This window comes from Nerophis lumbriciformis, linkage group LG16 (assembly GCF_033978685.3).
Source record: "Nerophis lumbriciformis linkage group LG16, RoL_Nlum_v2.1, whole genome shotgun sequence".
Lineage (NCBI taxonomy): Eukaryota > Metazoa > Chordata > Actinopteri > Syngnathiformes > Syngnathidae > Nerophis > Nerophis lumbriciformis.
Window position 1 is genome coordinate 41,127,099 of NC_084563.2, and position 22,500 is coordinate 41,149,598.

Sequence of the window (22,500 nt, forward strand, 5' to 3'; positions counted from 1 at the left end):
TCAGGTGTTATGAGAGCCCAGGTTGCTCTGATAGTGGCCTTCAACTCTTCTGCGTTTTTGGGTCTGGCATTCTGCATCTTCCTTTTCACAATACCCCACAGATTTTCTATGGGGCTAAGGTCAGGGGAGTTGGCGGGCCAATTTAGAACAGAAATACCATGGTCCGTAAACCAGGCACGGGTAGATTTTGCGCTGTGTGCAGGCGCCAAGTCCTGTTGGAACTTGAAATCTCCATCTCCATAGAGCAGGTCAGCAGCAGGAAGCATGAAGTGCTCTAAAACTTGCTGGTAGAAGGCTGCGTTGACCCTGGATCTCAGGAAACAGAGTGGACCGACACCAGCAGATGACATGGCACCCCATTTTGTATTAGCCTTAAGTAATATTCTAATTTTGTGACACACGGAATTTTGGATTTTCATTTGTTGCCACTTCAAATCATCAAAATTAAATGAAATAAACATTTGAATGCATCAGTCTGTGTGCAATGAATAAATATAATGTACAAGTTACACCTTTTGAATGCAATTACTGAAATAAATCAAGTTTTTCAAAATATTCTAATTTGCTGGCTTTTACCTGTGTATATATATATATATATATATATATATATATATATATATATATATATATATATATATATATATATATATATATATATATATATATATATATATATATTTATATTCTTTGGTTACTTACTGACCACTTCATTTGCCACACCTGCACAATGTAATATTCGTAAAAGAACATTCAGCCTTTACTTCACACGACAACGTTTCATTATGACTCTTTTTTTTAAAGGAAACCTTTTTTAAGTGATCCACAGAGGTTCATTAGGTCTTAAAAAAATTATGCGAATTTGTTGTTCTTATAGCCAGCACGTCACAGCAACATCACGTGACAACCTCTGAGGATGACAACAGTTGTGGCTGTAACCGCCAGATACGGAAATAAAAACAGGTCTGGCTACAAGAATAACAAAATCGCTTTTTTTAAGTGGGTCAGACAGAATCATGATACTCTCGTCAGGTCAGAACCAAGCAGAGACTTATTACGCTCCAATATTAAAACTCATCTTTTAAACTTATTTCTACATCCATATGCTCAAAACGCTCAAATCATCTTAGCATCTATAACGTCTAAAAGCGCATTTTTTTCCTATATAGAAATACTTTTGTTTTAACTTCATAGCTTAAACTATAAGAACATTGAAGAAGTCTGTTTTATGTGTTTTAAGCATTACATTAGTTACGTCTAAAGTATAATGTGATAAAAGCAGCAGTGCATTGACACAAACTGAAACACAAACCTAAATAAAAGTCATGCAGCGCATCCCCAAAACAAGGATGCATGACAAGCTAAACATTAAAAAATGCCAATAAACACAGTGTTCACACTGTACAAAAAAAAAAGTCGTAATCATTTATGGAAAGGGTGACGGTTGAAGTGCCTTGTTTGAAAGTCTACATCTTCTACAGGGGGAGCCTTGTCTGATGGGAGTGAAAAGAATATATCGGAAGCTGAAGCCCACATCTCGCTGCGTGATGGGAAAGCTGCACTCGGTTTCAATGGTGTCAGGACCGTGTGACTGCACAGAGGCTGACTTTGAATGGTGAGCTTCCTTTAAGTGTGTTTGAGAACTATTCATAACCAACGCATCATTGCTATTGGATATTGCACCGAATATCAAAACTATTAAGGAAGATTACTATTGAAGAAGAGAAACATCCAATTCTTAAAGGGGAACATTATCACAATTTCAGAAGGGTTAAAACCATTAAAAATCAGTTCCCAGTGGCTTATTTTATTTTTCGAAGTTTTTTGGGACGGCGTGGCGCAGTGGAAAAGTGGCCGTGCGCAACCCGAGGGTCCCTGGTTCAATCCCCACCTAGTACCAACCTCGTCATGTCCGTTGTGTCCTGAGCAAGACACTTCACCCTTGCTCCTGATGGGTGCTGGTTAGCGCCTTGCATGGCAGCTCCCTCCATCAGTGTGTGAATGTGTGTGTGAATGGGTAAATGTGGAAGTAGTGTCAAAGCGCTTTGAGTACCTTGAAGGTAGAAAAGCACTATACAAGTACAACCCATTTATCATTTATTTTCACAATTTTACCCATCACGCAATATCCCTAAAAAAAGCTTCAAAGTGCCTGATTTTAACCATCGTTATATACACCCGTCCATTTTCCTGTGACGTCACACAGTGATGCCAACACAAACAAACATGGCGCATAGAACAGCAAGCTATAGCGACATTAGCTCGGATTCAGACTCGGATTTCAGCGGCTTAAGCGATTCAACAGATTACGCATGTATTGAAACGGATGGTTGTAGTGTGGAGGCAGGTAGCGAAAACGAAATTGAAGAAGAAACTGAAGCTATTGAGCCATATCGGTTTGAACTGTATGCAAGCGAAACCGACGGAAACGACACGACAGCCAGCGACACGGGAGAAAGCGAGGACAAATTCGGCGATCGCCTTCTAACCAACGATTGGTATGTGTTTGTTTGGCATTAAAGGAAACTAACAACTATGAACTAGGTTTACAGCATATGAAATACATTTGGCAACAACATGCACTTTGAGAGTGCAGACAGCCCAATTTTCATCAATTAATATATTCTGTAGACATACCCTCATCCGCTGATCTGTCCAGTTTTGGAGTTGATGTCAGCAGGCCAGGGAAGCTAGGATCGATATTCTTCTCTTGATCATCTTCGGTGGCATAAGGGACGGTGTGAGCCAAGACATCCAGGGGGTTTAGCTCGCTTGTCTGCGGGAACAAACTGCCGCCATTTCTTGCCGTGCTACCGAGGTCCTTTGTCCCTGAATTGCTCACACACTCCGGCAGATTCAATGGGGGTCTGGCGGCAGATTTCTTTGACTTTATCGTTGGAAATGCATCTGCTTTGAGTGTCGCAGGATATCCACACATTCTTGCCATCTCCGTCGTAGCATAGCTTTCGTCGGTAAAGTGTGCGGAACAAACGTCCAATTTCTTGCCACTTTCGCATCTTTGGGCCACTGGTGCAACTTGAATCCGTCCCTGTTCGTGTTGTTACACCCTCCGACAACACACCGACGAGGCATGATGTCTCCAAGGTACGGAAAACAGTCGAAAAAACGGAAAATAACAGAGTTGATTTGACTCGGTGTTTGAGAAAATGGCGGATTGCTTCCCGGTGTGACATCACATTGTGACGTCATCGCTCCGAGAGCGAATAATAGAAAGGCGTTTAATTCGCCAAAATTCACCCATTTAGAGTTCGGAAATCGGTTAAAAAAATATATGGTCTTTTTTCTGCAACATTCGGTATATATTGACGCTTACATAGGTCTGGTGATAATGTTCCCCTTTAAATGTATCGAATGCGGCTCTTTAGTGCCGCCCTAGTGGCTCCCTGGATATACACGTGGTAAACAATATATCAGTGACGTGCGGTTAGGTTCATGACTGGTGAGGCACTGACTTCATCACAGTCAAATTTACAAACATATGAACCCTAAAGAGTATCTTATTCACCATTTGATTGGCAGCAGTTAACGGGTTATGTTTAAAAGCTCATACCAGCATTCTTCCCTGCTTGGCACTCAGCATCAAGGGTTGGAATTGGGGGTTAAATCACCAAAAATGATTACCGGGCGCGGCGCCGCTGCTGCCCACTGCTCCCCTCGCCTCCCAGGGGGTGAACAAGGGGATGGGTCAAATTCAGAGGACAAATTTCACCACACCCAGTGTGTGTGTGACAATCATTGGTACTTTAACTTAACTTTAACTTTACACAAAGAAACTGTTTTTTTTCTGTGCTTTGATCCTTTCAGTGATTATGGTTATGAGAGAAGGACAGATGGAAAGTGTTCTCCTGCCTTTTGGTTCCATCCATCAGTGATGTCCAGGAGATGCGCCGCAGGAATGACATTCTTGAACAGCACTGGGTAAACACAAAATGATAGCTGGCTCGAATCAGCACACATATTGTCACTACCAATTCAAAAGCTGTAGGTACACTTATCTTTCAGTTGAACAGCTTGAGGTTAATATATTAGTATATCAATTTCCCAGGGACAATGTGTTAAGACGAAGAAACAAATATTTAAAACAATCTTATAGAGTGAGTCATTATTTGATCCACTGCAGATTTTTTTTGGCTACCATGTAAAGACATGGAAAAAGCCGAGTCAGTCTCCTGAACTCAATGCTACAGAAAATCATAAGAGGGAGCTGAAATTTCAAGTTATAAAGAAAACAACCTCGACTACCTTAACAGCACTTGAAGCATTCACATTGGGACTAAAATCCTGAAAACAAACTACTGACCTCTGTGCTTGTCACCAAGTACGAAGGCACGTTTACCTTGCAGATCAAATACTTATTTTATTCAGATAAAAATTCATCACTTGTATTTAATGTTTTTGTCTACGTACAAAACCCGTTTCCATATGAGTTGGGAAATTGTGTTGGATGTAAATATAAACGGAATACAATGATTTGCAAATCCTTTTCAACCCATATTCAATTGAATGCACTACAAAGACAAGATATTTGATGTTCAAACTCATAAACTTTATTTTTTTTTGCAAATAATAATTAACTTAGAATTTCATGGCTGCAACACGTGACAAAGTAGTAGGGAAAGGGCATGTTCACCACTGTGTTACATGGCCTTTCCTTTTAACAACACTCAGTAAACGTTTGGGAACTGAGGAGACACATTTTTTAAGCTTCTCTTGTTGAATTATTTCCCATTCTTGCTTGATGTACAGCTTAAGTTGTTCAACAGTCCGGGGGTTTCCGTTGTGGTATTTTAGGCTTCACAATGCACCACACATTTTCAATGGGAGACAGGTCTGGACTACAGGCAGGCCAGTTTAGTACCCGCACTCTTTTACTATGAAGCCACGTTGATGTAACACGTGGCTTGGCATTGTCTTGCTGAAATAAGCAGGGGCGTCCATGGTAACATCGCTTGGATGGCAACATATGTAGCTCCAAAACCTGCATGTACCTTTCAACATTAATAGCGCCTTCACAGATGTGTAAGTTACCCATGTCTTGGGCACTAATACACCCCCATACCATCACACATGCTGGCTTTTCAACTTTGCGCCTATAACAATGGTTCTTTTCCTCTTTGGTCCAGAGGACACGACGTCCACAGTTTCCAAAAACAATTTGAAATGTGGACTCGTCAGACCACAGAACACTTTTCCACTTTGTATCAGTCCATCTCAGGTGAGCTCAGGCCCAGCAAAGCCGACGGTGTTTCTGGGTGTTGTTGATAAACGGTTTTCGCCTTGCATAGGAGAGTTTTAACTTGCACTTACAGATGCAGCGACCAACTGTAGTTACTGACAGTGGGTTTCTGAAGTGTTCCTGAGCCCATGTGGTGATATCCTTTACACACCGATGTCGCTTGTTGATGCAGTACAGCCTGAGGGATCGAAGGTCACGGGCTTAGCTGCTTACGTGCAGTGATTTCTCCAGATTCTCTGAACCCTTTGATGACATTACGGACCGTAGATGGTGAAATCTCAAAATTCCTTGCAATAGCTGGTTGAGAACGTTTTTTCTTAAACTGTTCAACAATTTGCTCACGCATTTGTTGACAAAGTGGTGACCCTCGCCCCATCATTGTTTGTGAATGACTGAGCATTTCATGGAATCTACTTTTAAAGTTAAAGTTAAAGTTAAAGTACCAATGATTGTCACACACACACTAGGTGTGGCGAGATTATTCTCTGCATTTGACCCATCACCCTTGATCACCCCCTGGGAGGTGAGGGGAGCAGTGGGCAGCAGCGGTGGCCGCGCCCGGGAATCATTTTTGGTGATTTAACCCCCAATTCCAACCCTTGATGCTGAGTGCCAAGCAGGGAGGTAATGGGTCCCATTTTTATAGTCTTTGGTATGACTCGGCCGGGATTTGAACTCACAACCTACCGATCTCAGGGCGGACACTCTAACCACTAGGCCACTGAGTAGGTATTAGTATTTTATACCCAATCATGGCACCCACCTGTTCCCAATTTGCCTGTTCACCTGTGGGATGTTCCAAATAAGTGTTTGATGAGCATTCCTCAACTTTATCAGTATTCATTGCCACCTTTCCCAACTTCTTTGTCACGTGTTGCTGGCATCAAATTCTAAAGTTAATGATTATTTGTAAAAAAAAAAAAAAAGTTTATCAGTTTGAACATCAAATATGTTGTCTTTGTAGCATATTCAACTGAATATGGGTTGAAAATGATTTGCAAATCATTGTATTCAGTTTATAGTCACATCTAACACAATTTCCCAACTCATATGGAAACGGGGTTTGTACTTTGTAATTTGAAAAAAACATGCAAAATAGACAGTGTATCAAATACTCAAATACAGTTTATTTTTAAACTGGAAAACATCATCGGCGGTCACTCGAAACGAGTATGACAATCCTCCTGGTAGGGGGGTATCCCTTTATGGAGGATGCCTGTGCGTGACTTAGTTTAACGTGGGGAGACTGGTGCACAGACAGTCACCACACGATCCTTGGCAAATCCGGGTCAGGGTCCAGTGGCATGGAGTCCAAGACGACTGGAGACCCTTTTCCGCCATCACAGCCATTGTTTTGCTCCATAAGGTTAGCAATCATCCTCCGCCTGTTCCACCGTTGAGGTCTTGGGTTGTTATTTCCCCATAACTGGGCCCACATGGATGTGGGGGTGCCTTCTTCCGCCATCGCAGCTGTTGTGGTAGTTCTTACATCTACCGTCTTCCGCCTGCTCCGCCGTTGAGGTCTTCACCGTATCCCTGGCTAGGGGGCAGTCAGGTACTAGGCCTTTGCCAAGGGCCACCTGGGGTAACAGTAGTAAAGGGGTTAACCGTCTAGTGCCCCAAGACCCCTTAGAGGAGCCTCCACTGCCGGATGCACTTTTGTACACATTTGTAATAGCAATACCCAAATTCAGTGCTGGTTTAGAGCTGAAAATGTGTCTAGCAGATGTGAGTAAGATCAAAGGGTCAACCTCCGCAACCCCACAGGCCCAGACAACATTCCAGGGCCGGTACGGAGGGCCTGTGCCCAACAACTGACTGAGGTGCTAACAGGCTTTTTTAACACCTCGTTTTCGCTATCCTCTGTTCCAATTTGCTTGAAGACAGCGTTCATCATTCCTCTACCAAACAGCTCTCCAGTGACCGAATGATTATTGGCCAGTCGCCCTCACTCCAATACTCAAGAAAAGCTTCAAAAGGCTGGTCATTGTGTAGGTCAGGGGTCGGCAACCTTTACCAGTCAAAGAGACATTTTGACCAGTTTCACAAATTAAAGAAAATAATGGGAGCCACAAAATTATTTTGAAATTTAAAATGAAATAACACTGCATACAAAGTTTTTTTTCTTGCTTTGTGCTATGTATAAACCAATAGTCTCAGACACGCGGCCCACACCTTAATATGAAAATTGAATGTTAGTGCGGCCCGCGGGTTTTATATGAATGGCGCGTGACAGCGTCATACTTGTCAACCCTCCCGATTTTTCCGGCAGACTATGATTGTCAAGGCAACTGTTCTCTCGAACTTGCCGTCAAAATCTAGTTTCTAATGCAATATGGACTTAAATCTGCTGCTATAAAAACATTTGTTATTGCTTTAGCCCTGTCTGACTCGCCGAGGAGAGGCTGCTTGAATGCAATGGTGACGCTTCAAATGGGTTAGCATGTTTGACGTGTTATCAGAAGCAGCTCTTGAACATCGTCGGCAAACCTCCGTCCTCCATTGTTGTATCGCGCAGACAAAGTGTTCCCAAACGGGAGATCTTAACGAGGCAGGAGGGTCTTCCAGCTCTGGATTATACATGTTGTCCTAGCCCGGTCGCTGCTAGCATGCCATGTGTTGTGCCTCGGTGTGCATTGTTTACACAACGTGCGGTACGCTACTTAATATGTCCATGTGGAAACTCGTTTGCTACACCTCCGAACCGAACCGAAACCCCCGTACCGAAACGGTTCACTACAAATACACGTACCGTTACACCCCTAATGTCTCGTCTTTCAGCACTGGTTTCCCCCAGGGATGGGTGTTAAGCCCTCTCCTCTTCACACTAGTGACCTAGCACTACACTGCTAAACATCCCGGCTGTCATATTGGGTTTGGGACAACAGAGCAGTAGTGAGACGCATCGCAGACAACTTTGACTCCCGAGTACACAGAGGAGGCAGAATATCTGGTGGATTGGTGCAAAAGCAATAATCTTTGCCTCAATGTACAAACCCCGTTTCCATATGAGTTGGGAAATTGTGTTAGATGTAAATATAAACGGAATACAATGATTTGCAAATCCTTTTCAACCCATATTCAATTGAATATGCTACAAAGACAACATTTTTGATGTTCAAACTGATGAACTTTTTTTTTTTTTGCAAATAATCATTAACTTTAGAATTTGATGCCAGCAACACGTGACTAAGAAGTTGGGAAAGGTGGCAATAAATACTGATAAAGTTGAAGAATGCTCATCAAACACTTATTTGGAACATCCCACAGGTGAACAGGCAAATTGGGAACAGGTTGGTGCCATGATTGGGTATAAAAGTAGATTCCATGACATGCTCAGTCATTCACAAACAAGGATGGGGCGAGGGTCACCACTTTGTCAACAAATGCGTGAGCAAATTGTTGAACAGTTTAAGAACCTTTCTCAACCAGCTATTGCAAGGAATTTAGGGATTTCACCATCTACGGTCCGTAATATCATCAAAGGGTTCAGAAAATCTGGAGAAATCACTGCACGTAAGCAGCTTAGCCCGTGACCTTCGATCCCTCAGGCTGTACTGCATCAACAATCGACATCAGTGTGTAAAAGATATCACCACATGGGCTCAGGAACACTTCAGAAACCCACTGCCAGTAACTACAGCTGGTCGCTACATCTGTAAGTGCAAGTTAAAACTCTCCTATGCAAGGCGAAAACCGTTTATCAACAACACCCAGAAACGCCGTTGGCTTCGCTAGGCCTGAGCTCATCTAAGATGGACTGATACACAGTGGAAAAGTGTTCTGTGGTCTGACGAGTCCACATTTCAAATTGTTTTTGGAAACTGTGGACGTCGTGTCCTCCGTACCAAAGAGGAAAAGAACCATCCGGATTGTTATAGGCGCAAAGTTGAAAAGCCAGCATCTGTGATGGTATGGGGGTGTATTAGGTCCCAAGACATGGGTAAATACACATCTGTGAAGGCGCCATTAATGCTGAAAGGTACATACAGGTTTTGGAGCAACATATGTTGCCATCCAAGCAACGTTACCATGGACGCCCCTGCTTATTTCAGCAAGACAATGCCAAGCCACGTGTTACATCAACGTGGCTTCATAGTAAAAGAGTGCTGGTACTAGACTGGCCTGCCTGTAGTCCTGTAGACCTGTGTCCCATTGAAAATGTGTGGCGCATTATGAAGCCTAAAATACCACAACGGAGACCCCCGGACTGTTGAACAACTTAAGCTGTACATCAAGCAAGAATGGGAAATAATTCCACCTAAGAAGCTTAGAAAATGTGTCTCCTCAGTTCCCAAACGTTTACTGAGTGTTGTTAAAAGGAAAGGCCATGTAACACAGTGGTGAACATGCCCTTTCCTAACTACTTTGGCACATGTTGCAGCCTTGAAATTCTAAGATAATTATTATTTGCAAAAGAAAAATAAAGTTTATGAGTTTGAACATCAAATATCTTGTCTTTGTAGTGCATTCAATTGAATATGGGTTGAAAAGGATTTGCAAATCATTGTATTCCGTTTATATTTACATCCAACACAATTTCCCAACTCATATGGAAACAGGGTTTGTAAAAAGACCAAAAAGATGGTGGTGGACTTCAGGAAGGTCAGACACATCCCTAGCCCTGCACATCGGAGGTGCAGCTGTGGACGTGGCTTCCAGCTTCAGGTGTCATGGGGTTCTTAACCCTCGGCACCGAAACTGGAGCCAAAGCACTACCTGTCTGCTCAAGAAGGCACAGCAGCGTCTCTAATTTCTCATAAAGGTGCAGTTTGCTGGACTGTAGAGCTCTATCCTTTGGAGCTTCTACAGATCTGTGGTGAACACCTTCAATACCAACATCACAATGTGGGGACAGCAGCTGCAGTGTGGACGGGAGGAAGACACTGGTGGTAAAAGCTGCTTAGGAGAAAAAGTGGAAAGCAGCTTTCTCACCAACCACAGACATCATAACCAGCAGAAGCAGAAAGTCAATTTGACAAAGTGACAATGTGACTTTGTGATGAAGAAGTCCGTCACCAAGGCAAACTTTGGCATCAAGTGTAGAGGGGGAAGATTAACCAACCTAGACTCTGCGGATGACCTGGCTCTGGTTAGCCATACTCAGCATGCACTCCAAGATATGACCAACAATCTCCATGAGCACGGAGAAAAAGTCGGACTACGGATAAGCCAAGAAAAGACCAAGGCCATGGCCGTTGGACAATTACAACACTTTCCACCACCAGAAGAACATAACATAGAGTATGTTGACGACTTCACCTATCTTGGAAGTAACATCTCAAGTACAGGAGACGTGGCGAAAGACGTCAATAACAGAATTGGCAAAGCTGCAGGAGTGTTCCAACGGCTCCGAAACATCTGGTCGGCCAAAGCCATCACAACGGCCATCAAGCTACGCCTCTACATGTCAGTGGTCATACCAGCAGCAACCTGCACCTGTGAGACGTGGATGAAGACAACCAGTATCACCAACAAACTGGATTTCTTCCACCGACGATGCCTCAGATCCATCCTGGAGAGACCACATCTCCAACGAGGAGGTGATGAGAAGGGCAGGTGTAGCAGCACTGTCTGACATTTTCTCCGAAAGGAGAAGGAGAATGATGGGGCACGTACTTTGACTGCCAAGAGAGAGATCGGCAAGTGTGGCAATTGACTGGATGCCTAGAAGGTGGAATAAGGAACAGAGTTAGGCCGAAGAAGACATGGAGACAGACAGCCAAGGAAGACCTAAGGGAGATGGGTGTCAGCCACCAGAGACCGGAGAAAATTGAGAGGACTTGTCGCCCAATGTTCCAATGGGAACGGGAGGAACTAAGTCTAAGTAAGTAAGATGCAGAAAGAGGGCTATCTGCATCACCAAGGATTCCACCCACCCTGCACACCCTCTTCTTGATCCCCTCCCCGCAGGCACAAGGCCACGGCGCTGGTATGACAATGAAGTTTCCTTAATCCTTAAAAAAATAATATGGGGCTGCATTATCTCAGTCTTGGCATGAGGGAGTCATGAGTTAAAGGTTCCTTCTTTGACTGAAGGTCTCGAGTTGTACCATATTGTAAGACAGTTTTTTACCCCCATACAATTTCAAAAAGACCAGTCATTTGATTTTCAGGATCTAGGCATGTATACATGCAAACCCGCAGGTGAACTTAAAAGCCATGTGGTTCACTTTATTGTTGTGTGAATATTACACAAAGCAAAGACACAGACTAGCAATACATTTACAGCAAAAAGCATACCTAAAAAACCTGGTTTGAGATTTATATGACTTTTTCATTTTTTGTTACAATTTTGGAGCGCCCCCTTAAAAGTAATCAGTCTTGCGGTTACTTTTTTAAGTTATACCCGAGTAAAATTTCAAGAGACGAACGCAACTTTATTGCAACCAGTTGTTATTTTACTAACATCCTTCCATCCATCCATTTCCTACCGCTTGTCCCTTTTGGCGTTGCGGGGGGTGCTGGAGCCTATCTCAGCTGCACTCTAACAGTAAAAACATTTTTTCTTTTGAAAAATGGGAATCAGCACCTCCAAGTCCGAGTCCATGGTTCTCGCCCGGAAAAGGGTGGAGTGCCATCTCTGGGTTGGGGGGGGGGATCTTGCCCCAAGTGGAGGAGTTCAAGTACCTCGGAGTCTTGTTCACGAGTGAGGGAAGAGTGGATTGTGAGATCGACAGGCGGATCGGTGCGGCGTCGTCAGTAATGCGGATGCTGTATCGATCCGTTGTGGTGAAGAAGGAGCTGAGCCGGAAGGCAAAGCTCTCGATTTACCGGTCGATCTACGTTCCCATCCTCACCTATGGTCATGAGCTTTGGGTCATGACCGAAAGGACAAGATCACGGGTACAAGCGGCCGAAATGAGTTTCCTCTGCCGGGTGGCAGGGCCCTCCCTTAGAGATAGGGTGAGAAGCTCTGTCATCCGGGGGGAGCTCAAAGTAAAGCCGCTGCTCCTCCACATCGAGAGGAGCCAGATGAGGTGGTTCGGGCATCTGGTCAGGATGCCACCCGAACGCCTCCCTCGGGAGGTGTTTCGGGCACGTCCGACTGGCAGGAGGCCACAGGGATGACCCAGGACACATTGGGAAGACTATGTCTCCCGTCTGGCCTGGGAACGCCTCGGGATCCCCCGGGAGGAGCTGGACGAAGTGGCTGGGGAGAGGGAAATCTGGGCTTCCCTGCTTAGGCTGCTGCCCCCGCGACCCGACCTCGGATAAGTGGAAGAAGATGGATGGATGGATGGAGGTGGTTGAATGAAGGGGCCGTCTTATATTCAGGTCATTGCCCCTGAACATTGGCTTACATTTTCTTCAATGTATAGCACAATATGGATTTTAAGCCATATCGCCCCTCCCTATGACCAGCCCTTGTTGGTGGTGATTAATGTTGTGTTGAAATATTTTATCAAATTGTAGAATGAAAGTGTATGTAAAACATTTATTAATACAAAATTGGTCCGTTTTTTTCTTAGTTACTTTTGCTAAATATTGTGTTCCATTTGACTAATTTCACTTGATCAAACATTTTCTAGCATGCCACACTACACAATAGTGTTCTCCCCATACCAATATCTTGGTACCGGTACCAGTACTAAAATGTATTTCGGTACTTTTCGGTAATTTTCTAAAAAAAAGGCACCCAAAGAAATTGCATTATTGGCTTTATTTTAACAAAAAATCTTACGGTACATTAAACATATGTTTCTTATTGCAAGTTTGTCCTTAAATAAAATAGTGAACATACTAGACAACTTGCCCTTTATTAGTAAGTAAACAAACAAAGGCTCCTAATTTAGCCCCTGACATATGCAGTAACATAATATTCTATAATTTTGTCAACATTATTAAGGACAAGCAGTAGAAAATGGATTATTAATCTACTTGTTCATTTACTGTTAAAGGGGAACATTATCACAATTTCAGAATGGTTATAACCATTAAAAATCAGTTCCCAGTGACTTATTATATTTTTCGAAGTTTTTTTCAAATTTTTACCCATAACGCAATATCCCTAAAAAAAGCTTCAAAGTGCCTGATTTTAACCATCGTTATATACACCCGTCCATTTTCCTGTGACGTCACATAGTGATGCCAACACAAACAAACATGGCGCATAGAACAGCAAGCTATAGCGACATTAGCTCGGATTCAGACTCGGATTTCAGCGGCTTAAGCGATTCAACAGATTACGCATGTATTGAAACGGATGGTTGTAGTGTGGAGGCAGGTAGCGAAAACGAAATTGAAGAAGAAACTGAAGCTATTGAGCCATATCGGTTTGAACCGTATGCAAGCGAAACCGACGAAAACGACACGACAGCCAGCGACACGGGAGAAAACGAGGACAAATTTGGCGATCGCGTTCTAACCAACGATTGGTATGTGTTTGTTTGGCATTAAAGGAAACTAACAACTATGAACTAGGTTTACAGCATATGAAATACATTTGGCAACAACATGCACTTTGAGAGTGCAGACAGCCCAATTTTCATCAATTAATATATTCTGTAGACATACCCTCATCCGCGCTCTTTTCCTGAAAGCTGATGTGTCCAGTTTTGGAGTTGATGTCAGCAGGCCAGGGAAGCTAAGGTCGATATTCTTCTCTTGATCATCTTCGGTGGCATAAGGGACGGTGTGAGCCAAGACATCCAGGGGGTTTAGCTCGCTCGCCTGCGGGAACAAACTGCCGCCATTGCTTGCCGTGCTACCGAGGTCCTTTGTCCCTGAAATGCTCACACACTCCGGCAGATTCAATGGGGGTCTGGCGGCAGATTTCTTTGACTTTATCGTTGGAAATGCATCTGCTTAGAGTGTCGCAGGATATCCACACATTCTTGCCATCTCTGTCGTAGCATAGCTTTCGTCGGTAAAGTGTGCGGAACAAACGTCCAATTTCTTGCCACTTTCGCATCTTTGGGCCACTGGTGCAACTTGAATCCGTCCCTGTTCGTGTTGTTACACCCTCCGACAACACACCGACGAGGCATGATGTCTCCAAGGTACGGAAAACAGTCGAAAAAACGGAAAATAACAGAGCTGATTTGACTCGGTGTTTGAGAAAATTGCGGATTGCTTCCCGATGTGACGTCACAATGTGACGTCATCGCTCCGAGGGCGAATAATAGAAAGGCGTTTACTTCGCCAAAATTCACCCATTTAGAGTTCGGAAATCGGTTAAAAAAATATATGGTCTTTTTTCTGCAACATCAAGGTATATATTGACGCTTACATAGGTCTGGTGATAATGTTCCCCTTTAAGGACAAGCAGTAGAAAATGGAATATTAATCTACTTGTTCATTTGTTGTTAATATGTGGTTATTTTCTTTTTAACATGTTCTATCTACACTTCTGTTCAAATATAATAATCACTTATTATTCTGTTGTTTGGATGCTTTACATGAGTTTTGGATGATACCACAAATTTAGGTATCAATCCGATACCAAGTAGTTACAGGATCATACATTGGTCATATTCAAAGTCCTCATGTGTCCATGGACGTATTTCCTGAGTTTATAAACATAATACATATTTTTTTTAAACAAAAATACATTTTGTGATGCTAAAAAATATTGATGTAATCATAGTGGTATCGACTAGATACGCTGCTGTACTTGGTATCATTACAGTGGACGGTGGTGGACCGGTACTTTTTAGAGGCGGTATAGTACCGAATATGATTCATTAGTATCGCGGTACTATACCAATACCGGTATACCGTACAACCCTGCTACAAAATAATACAAGTATATATGATTCATGCATTATCAATAGTAGCCTCTCTTCTGGAATAGTTCCAGTAGAGTTTAAACATGCAGTGGTACGACCTCTACTTAAAAAACCCAGCCTCGACCCCTCTCTCCTCTCTAACTTCAGACCTATCTCTAATCTTCCATACATTTCCAAAATATTAGAGAAGGTTGTCTACAGTCAGTTGCTGCCCTTCTTAGAGGATAATGGTATCACTGAGCTGTTCCAGTCCGGTTTTAAAGCCCTCCACAGCACAGAGTCAGCGCTTCTAAAAGTTTTTAACGATATCCTCCTGTCCACTGATTCTGGTAAATATGTTGTCCTGGTGCTTTTAGATCTGTCTGCTGCGTTCGACACCGTCGACCACGCCACCTTAATCACTCGTCTTGAGAACTGTGTGGGCATTAAGGGCGCCGCCCTTAACTGGTTCCGGTCGTACCTAACCGACAGGAGTTTTTGTGTAAAAGTAGACAGTTTTATGTCGTCCACAGCTCCTTTACCACATGGGGTCCCCCAGGGCTCAATCCTTGCCCCAATTTTATTTGCGCTTTACCTTCTCCCCCTTGGTTCTATTTTTAGGAAGTACAGTATTGCATTTCATTTTTATGCCGATGATTGCCAGATTTATTTTCCCATGGCACAAAATAACACGGTTCAAAGTCTTATTGACTGCCTGCACGACATCAAAGTCTGGCTTTCAGCTAACTTCCTGAGCCTAAATGAAGACAAAACAGAAGTTATGTTGTTCGGTCCAAGTCGCTCTCCCTCCCCCAACGTTGACCTCGGCACTCTGACCCCGTATCTCAGCGACTCTGTCACAAACCTGGGGGTAAAGTTTGACTCAGATTTTAAATTCGAAAAACAAATCAGCAGCGTCGTTCAAAAAAGCTTTTATCAATTACGCCAAATAGCGAAAGTGAAACCGCTTCTATCAAGACATGATCTTGAGAAATTAATCCACGCTTTTATCTCGACTCGTCTTGATTACTGTAATGCCCTGTATGTTGGCATTAGCCAGGCCTCCCTCGCCCGCCTGCAGCTCGTGCAGAACTCTGCTGCTCGTCTGCTAACACAGACCCGCAGACGTGAGCACATCACCCCTATTTTAGCGTCCCTTCACTGGCTCCCTGTGCGTTACCGAATACATTTTAAACTCCTTTTATTTGTTTTTAAATGTCTAAACAACCTCGCGCCAACCTATCTCTCCGACCTCCTTCAGCCTTACTGCCCCACCCGATCCTTAAGATCAGCCGATCAGCTGCTGTTGACGGTCCCTGACACAAGGCTGAAGCTTAGAGGTGACAGAGCTTTCGCCGTTGCTGCTCCCAAGCTCTGGAACGACCTACCCCTGAGTGTTAGACAAGCCTCCTCTCTTCCTGTTTTTAAATCTCTCTTAAAAACATATTTTTATTCCATGGCTTTTAACACTGAGTGATATCCATCCTGCAATGGCGCCCCATAATACACCTGCTGTGATCCTGTTTTTATGTTTTTATGTTTTTATTAATTCTATTTTAATTATTTATTTTTTATCATGTTCTGTTTGTGTTGTGTTGTGTTTGCTCGATACTCGTTTTATCTTTTAACCTGCTCATTGTACAGCACTTTGGCTACCCCTGTGGTAAATTTTAAATGTGCTTTATAAATAAAGTTGATTTGATTTGATTTGATGCTGATATCGGTGGGGATAGGTTGATTGGCAACACTAAATTGGCCTTAGTGTGTGAGTATAGGTGTGAATGTTGTCTGTGTTGGCCCTGCGATGAGGTGGCGACTTGTCCAGGGATAGGCTCCAGCACCCCCGCGACCGTATGGATGGGCTGATATCGGTATATATCAGCAGTGTTGGGACTAACGCGTTACAAAGTAACGCGTTACTGTAACGCCGTTACTATCGGCGGTAACTAGTAATCTAACGCGTTATTTTTTTATATTCAGTAACTTCGTTACCGTTACTACATGATGCGTTACTGCGTTATTTTTTATGTAGTATCGGCTAGAAACTGAGAAGATCTGAGTGTTGCAGCGCTGCTGAAGAGGTGACAAAAAAGAGGCGCGCCCCGCGCTCTCTGTGTGTACGTGTGTGTGTGTGTGAGTGTGTGTGTGTGGGAGGGGGCGTGTCTGTGTCTACTATCAAGACGTCATGGCGAACCCCGAAGCCGAGTTTCTTAAAATGGAGATATTTTCAGTACGTTTCTTTTATCGACCACAAAGAAAAGAACATTTTAGCTGAATGTAAGTTTCAAATATGCTGAAACAGCGACAAAAACAACATGCTTCGACGAAGCTAGTAAAGAGACACACACTCACCTCCACCTCCAACAGCGGCTGGACTTTAATGAGGCACTGCACACTGAAGGTACACACACTCTGTCAATTCTCTTATATACTCTTTCATTTTAAACTTTTAGAGTGTTTGATTATCACATCACTCTAAATGTTTAGACTATAAAGTTCACAAACCTAAAGAGGGATACTAGTGGGCCAGGCTAATATTTCCTTTTCTCTAAACTAAGTGGGGAAATGTGTAGAGTGTTCTGGGCTTCGGACATGATTTTATTTCAGAATTCCTTGAGAAAACGCCTGGTTAGGCTTTATGTATGTAGTGTGTGCCTTTCTTGTTTTACAGCTATGTTGTTATTATGCTGTTTGTTACTTATGTATGTTAAGTTGCAGCTATTTAAAATAGTTTTGTCAATTTGTTCTGGTCTGAAACAAATTGGCCCTTTAAAACATATCTTTGTCTTTGTGTGTTGTATGTAGAGCACATTGCTTAGCAGAGTTCAGTGATGCAAATGCATGTCAAGTTGATCAACAGATTGTATTATTCTCCAGTGCAATAACAGTACTAAAATGAAGGCTAAAAGGGCATTAAATGGGGCCTTAAAAAAATTAAAAAATATATATATAAGTAACTAGTTACTTTTCACAGTAACGCATTACTTTTTGGTTTAAGTAACTGAGTTAGTAACTGAGTTACTTTTGAAATAAAGTAACTAGTAACTGTAACTAGTTACTGGTTTTCAGTAACTAACCCAACACTGTATATCAGTATCATATCGTAGGACAATCCTACCAAAAACCTTGGATATATTCATGCCAAAATAATAACTCCACTCTGTATGAAAGTCGTTTGTGGTTGTCATTATGTTGAATACTTTTAATGTGTGAAATATTGAAGCAATTGGTCATTGTCTCTCATCCCACAAGAACATTGCACTTTTAATAATTTAGTGAATATGATTAAGTGTAAATATAAATGACTGAAACTAAGTTTTTCATTAAGCTTTTAAATTGCTTTAGCTGTAAAAAAAAAAAAAAAAAAAAGGTTATTTAATTTACAATCAACTTAGTTTTCTTTCTGGCACAAATCACATTACGACACTTTCTGCAAACTTTTTGCATCTTCTGCACTTGGCTTTTGCCATGAGACTAATTGGTCTTATCTATATGTTTCTATTCTAGCTATAGGAAGGTGGTATCGAACAACTGTACAGCTGGAGTCATTGTGGAATACACAGCCAGGAGGCAGCAGTGCCCCATGCAAGCACCCAAGGGTCTACACCTGGTCACCAGCGAGGGTACACTGACGGCTGCAGTGGGCGCCAATGTCACCTTTCTTGTTTTCCTCGAGCAGGTAAACACCTTTTCACTTTAAGCACTTTATGAACATTGCCGTTCTATACCGCTGAAAATCAGAATCTGAATCAGAAATACTTTAATAATCCCAGAGGGTAAATAAAAGAGCAGGGCTGATGCAACCAGAGACAGGAGCAGACCCAACAAAGCAACCAAGAGAGCCGACTCCACCCTCCCTCGGCCGCCCACTAACTCTCGGCCAGTGTCCAATAAGAATCAGAAATACTTTAATAATCCCAGAGGGGAAATTAAAGATTTTCAGCACAATCCCATTAAAGAGCAGACAAACATTACAGGGAGACAGAACAGGATCGCTGATGCACCCCTTACAAAAAAGGTGAGAAACAGGTCAACGCTGGGGGGGCGTGAGAAAAAAAAAATCAGTCTCAGCCTGGGCCCCTGGAGAGGGGGTCCAGACTGAGACCAAGGGGAAAAAACATCAACATCAAAAAACACAAAGGACATTACAGACAATAAAAGAGCAGGGCTGATGCAACCAGAGACAGGAGCAGACCCAACAAAGCAACCAAGAGAGCCGACTCCACCCTCGGCCGCCCACTAACTCTCGGCCAGTGTCCAATCAGAATCAGAATCAGAATCAGAATCAGAAATACTTTATTAATCCCAGAGGGGAAATTAACATTTTCAGCAAAATCCCATTCAAGATCAGACAAACATTATAGGGGGACAGAACAGGATCAAACATTACAGGAAGACAGAACAGGATCGCTGACGGGTCTGCCAACTTCTGGCGCCCCTTACAAGAAAGGTGAAAAACAGGTAAACGCTGGGGGGCATGAGAAAAAAAAAAATCAGTCGAAGCCTGGGCCCCTGGAGTGGGGGTCCAGACTATGACCTAGGGGGAAAAAAACTCATAGCCATAGCACACTGTGAAAGTTGCGTCCTCGCAGTCCCTCGCAGTCCCACGGTACCGGAGCCAAACGTGTAGGTTTAACAAGGTTTTAATGACACAGTTGTCAACAAAAGTTTCTCTCTCCTAATCGAACGTGACTTTTCAGCCACGTCCGTATCCTCCTCCCCCTCCTGCACTCGGCCGCTCACTGTTAAAGACAACAGATGATTAGATTAACACGTACCACCTGTGCAATCTAATCATCTGCCAGCTGTGTCTCGCCGTCAGCACATGCCACGCCTCGGTCTGATGGCGCTCTGTTTTCAGCACCACGGACAGAGGCGGTGACCTTTGCTCCTGCAAGCGCGCTGATCACACTCCCTTTCCACACACACATCAGCATGTGTGTAAGAGGGAAACATCAAAGAACATAAAGGACATTGAAGACATTAAAAGAGTAGAGCCATTTCTACATACAGCTACAAAAGTAAAACAACAACAATACCAAAAAAAGTATATACACTGTGGTGGCCTCTGCGGTGTTCCACGCCATCGTCTGCTGTGGTGGGGGGAGCATGGCCAGAGACAGGAGCAGACCCAACAAAGCAACCAAGAGAGCCGACTCCATCCTCGGCCGCCCACTAACTCTCGGCCAGTGTCCAATCAGAATCAGAATCAGAATCAGAAATACTTTAATAATCCCAGAGGGGAAATTACATTTTCAGCACAATCCCATTACAGACAGACAAACATTACAGGGAGACAGAACAGGATCGCTGATCCGCCCTTTACAAAAAAGATGAGAGACAGGTCAACGCTGGGGGGCGTGAGAAAAAAAAAAACAGTCTAAGCCTGGGCCCCTTGAGAGGGGGTCCATACTGAGGCCAAGGGGGAAAGACCTCATAGCCATAGCACACATAAGCATGTGTGTAAGAGGGAAACATCAAAAAACACAAAGGACATTACAGACAATAAAAGAGCAGGGCTGATGCAACCAGAGACAGGAGCAGACCCAACAAAGCAACCAAGAGAGCCGACTCCACCCTCCCTCGGCCGCCCACTAACTCTCGGCCAGTGTCCAATAAGAATCAGAAATACTTTAATAATCCCAGAGGGGAAATTAAAGATTTTCAGCACAATCCCATTCAAGAGCAGATAAACATTACAGGGAGACAGAACAGGATCGCTGACGCGCCCGTTACAAAAAAAGTGAGAAACAGGTCAACGCTGAGGAGCGTGAGAAAAAAAAAAGAATCAGTCTAAGCCTGGGCCCCTGGAGAGGGGTTCCAGACTGAGGCCAAGGGGGAAAAAACTCATAGCCATAGCACACATAAGCATGTGTGTAAGAGGGAAACATCAAAAAACACAAAGGACATTACAGACAATAAAAGAGCAGGGCTGATGCAACCAGAGACAGGAGCAGACCCAACAAAGCAACCAAGAGAGCCGACTCCACCCTCCCTCGGCCGCCCACTAACTCTCGGCCAGTGTCCAATAAGAATCAGAAATACTTTAATAATCCCAGAGGGGAAATTAAAGATTTTCAGCACAATCCCATTCAAGAGCAGATAAACATTACAGGGAGACAGAACAGGATCGCTGACGCGCCCGTTACAAAAAAAGTGAGAAACAGGTCAACGCTGGGGAGCGTGAGAAAAAAAAAAGAATCAGTCTAAGCCTGGGCCCCTGGAGAGGGGTTCCAGACTGAGGCCAAGGGGGAAAAAACTCATAGCCATAGCACACATAAGCATGTGTGTAAGAGGGAAACATCAAAAAACACAAAGGACATTACAGACAATAAAAGAGCAGGGCTGATGCAACCAGAGATAGGAGCAGACCCAACAAAGCAACCAAGAGAGCTGACTCCACCCTCGGCCGCCCACTAACTCTCGGCCAGTGTCCAATCAGAATCAGAATCCGAATCAGAAATACTTTATTAATCCCAGAGGGGAAATTAAATTTTCAGCACAATCCCATTCAAGAGCAGACAAACATTACAGGGAGACAGAACAGGATCGCTGATGCGCCCCTTACAAAAAAGGTGAGAGACAGGTGAACGCTGGGGGGCGTGAGAAAAAAAAATCAGTCTAAGCCTGGGTTGGAATTGGCAGTTAAATCCCCAAATATGATTCCCGGTTGCGACCACCGCTGCTGCCCACTGCTCCCCTCACCTCCCGGGGGGTGAACAAAGGGATGGGTCTAATGCAGTGTGTGTGACAATCATTGGTACTTTAACTTAACTTTAACTTTAACATTTAGCAAAACACGGGCGTCATCACTTACTAGTTTACATGCATTTATATATGTATTTAACATTTTATTTATCCAGGGTCAGACAATTAAAAACAGAGCGTGATAATCTCTCATCGTCTTTCATATATCAACAGATATCTGTTAGGACGGCTTAAGACCTTTAGAAAAAATAATATTTAAAAACAAAAAGTGTACTCCCGAGGAGTGAAAAAAACAAACAAAGCTACACAACTGTACCAGGTGGAAGCCAAATGAGGTACGTGGATCGATGATCACAATGGAGCCAAGCGAGTGGAAACATCCTTGGAGCAGAGTGATCCATAGTCGCCATAGTCAGTGAGGCTTCGCCCAGGACTGCCTCAGAGCAGACAGGCAGGCGGCAGCTAAGCAGTGCAGACAAACACCACAATATCTGTGCTATGGATCTCTTTTAACAGTTCACTGATGTTACAAACATGCGGAGATACTGTAAATATGCTGGAACATTATATATTTAGTAATTATTTACACATTTCAAGCGTAAAACGTATAAAGAGAATGTCTGCAACTTGTGGATGACAGAACAGAGTCTTGGTGGTGTTAATTGTTACTATTATTAGGTGTGATTAATTAAAACAGTACAGTAATTTGACATATTTGATATGATATATACACACACACACACACACACATATATATATATATATATCAGTGATGTGCGGTGAGGTTGATGGCTGGTGAGGCACTGACTTCATCACACGTCAGATTTA

The 22,500-nt window shown here is 43.2% G+C and overlaps 1 protein-coding gene across 6 annotated transcripts in view; it reads left to right on the forward strand.

Moving 5' to 3' along the window:
* sorcs1 (sortilin-related VPS10 domain containing receptor 1) overlaps nt 1-22,500 on the forward strand; it is a 664,251-nt gene that overhangs the window by 540,129 nt on the left and 101,622 nt on the right. For 5 of the 6 annotated variants that reach the window (XR_009816964.2, XR_009816965.2, XM_061977167.2 and 2 more), the window contains exons 16-18: nt 1,479-1,612; nt 3,823-3,936; nt 18,472-18,643. Coding sequence is in view for 4 of the 6 variants with exons in the window: in XM_061977167.2 (XP_061833151.2) it covers nt 1,479-1,612; nt 3,823-3,936; nt 18,472-18,643 (420 nt within the window). In the remaining 2 variants the exon portion in view is untranslated. The remainder of the gene's footprint in view (nt 1-1,478; nt 1,613-3,822; nt 3,937-18,471; nt 18,644-22,500) is intronic. The other variant, XM_061977169.2, reaches the window with a different exon arrangement.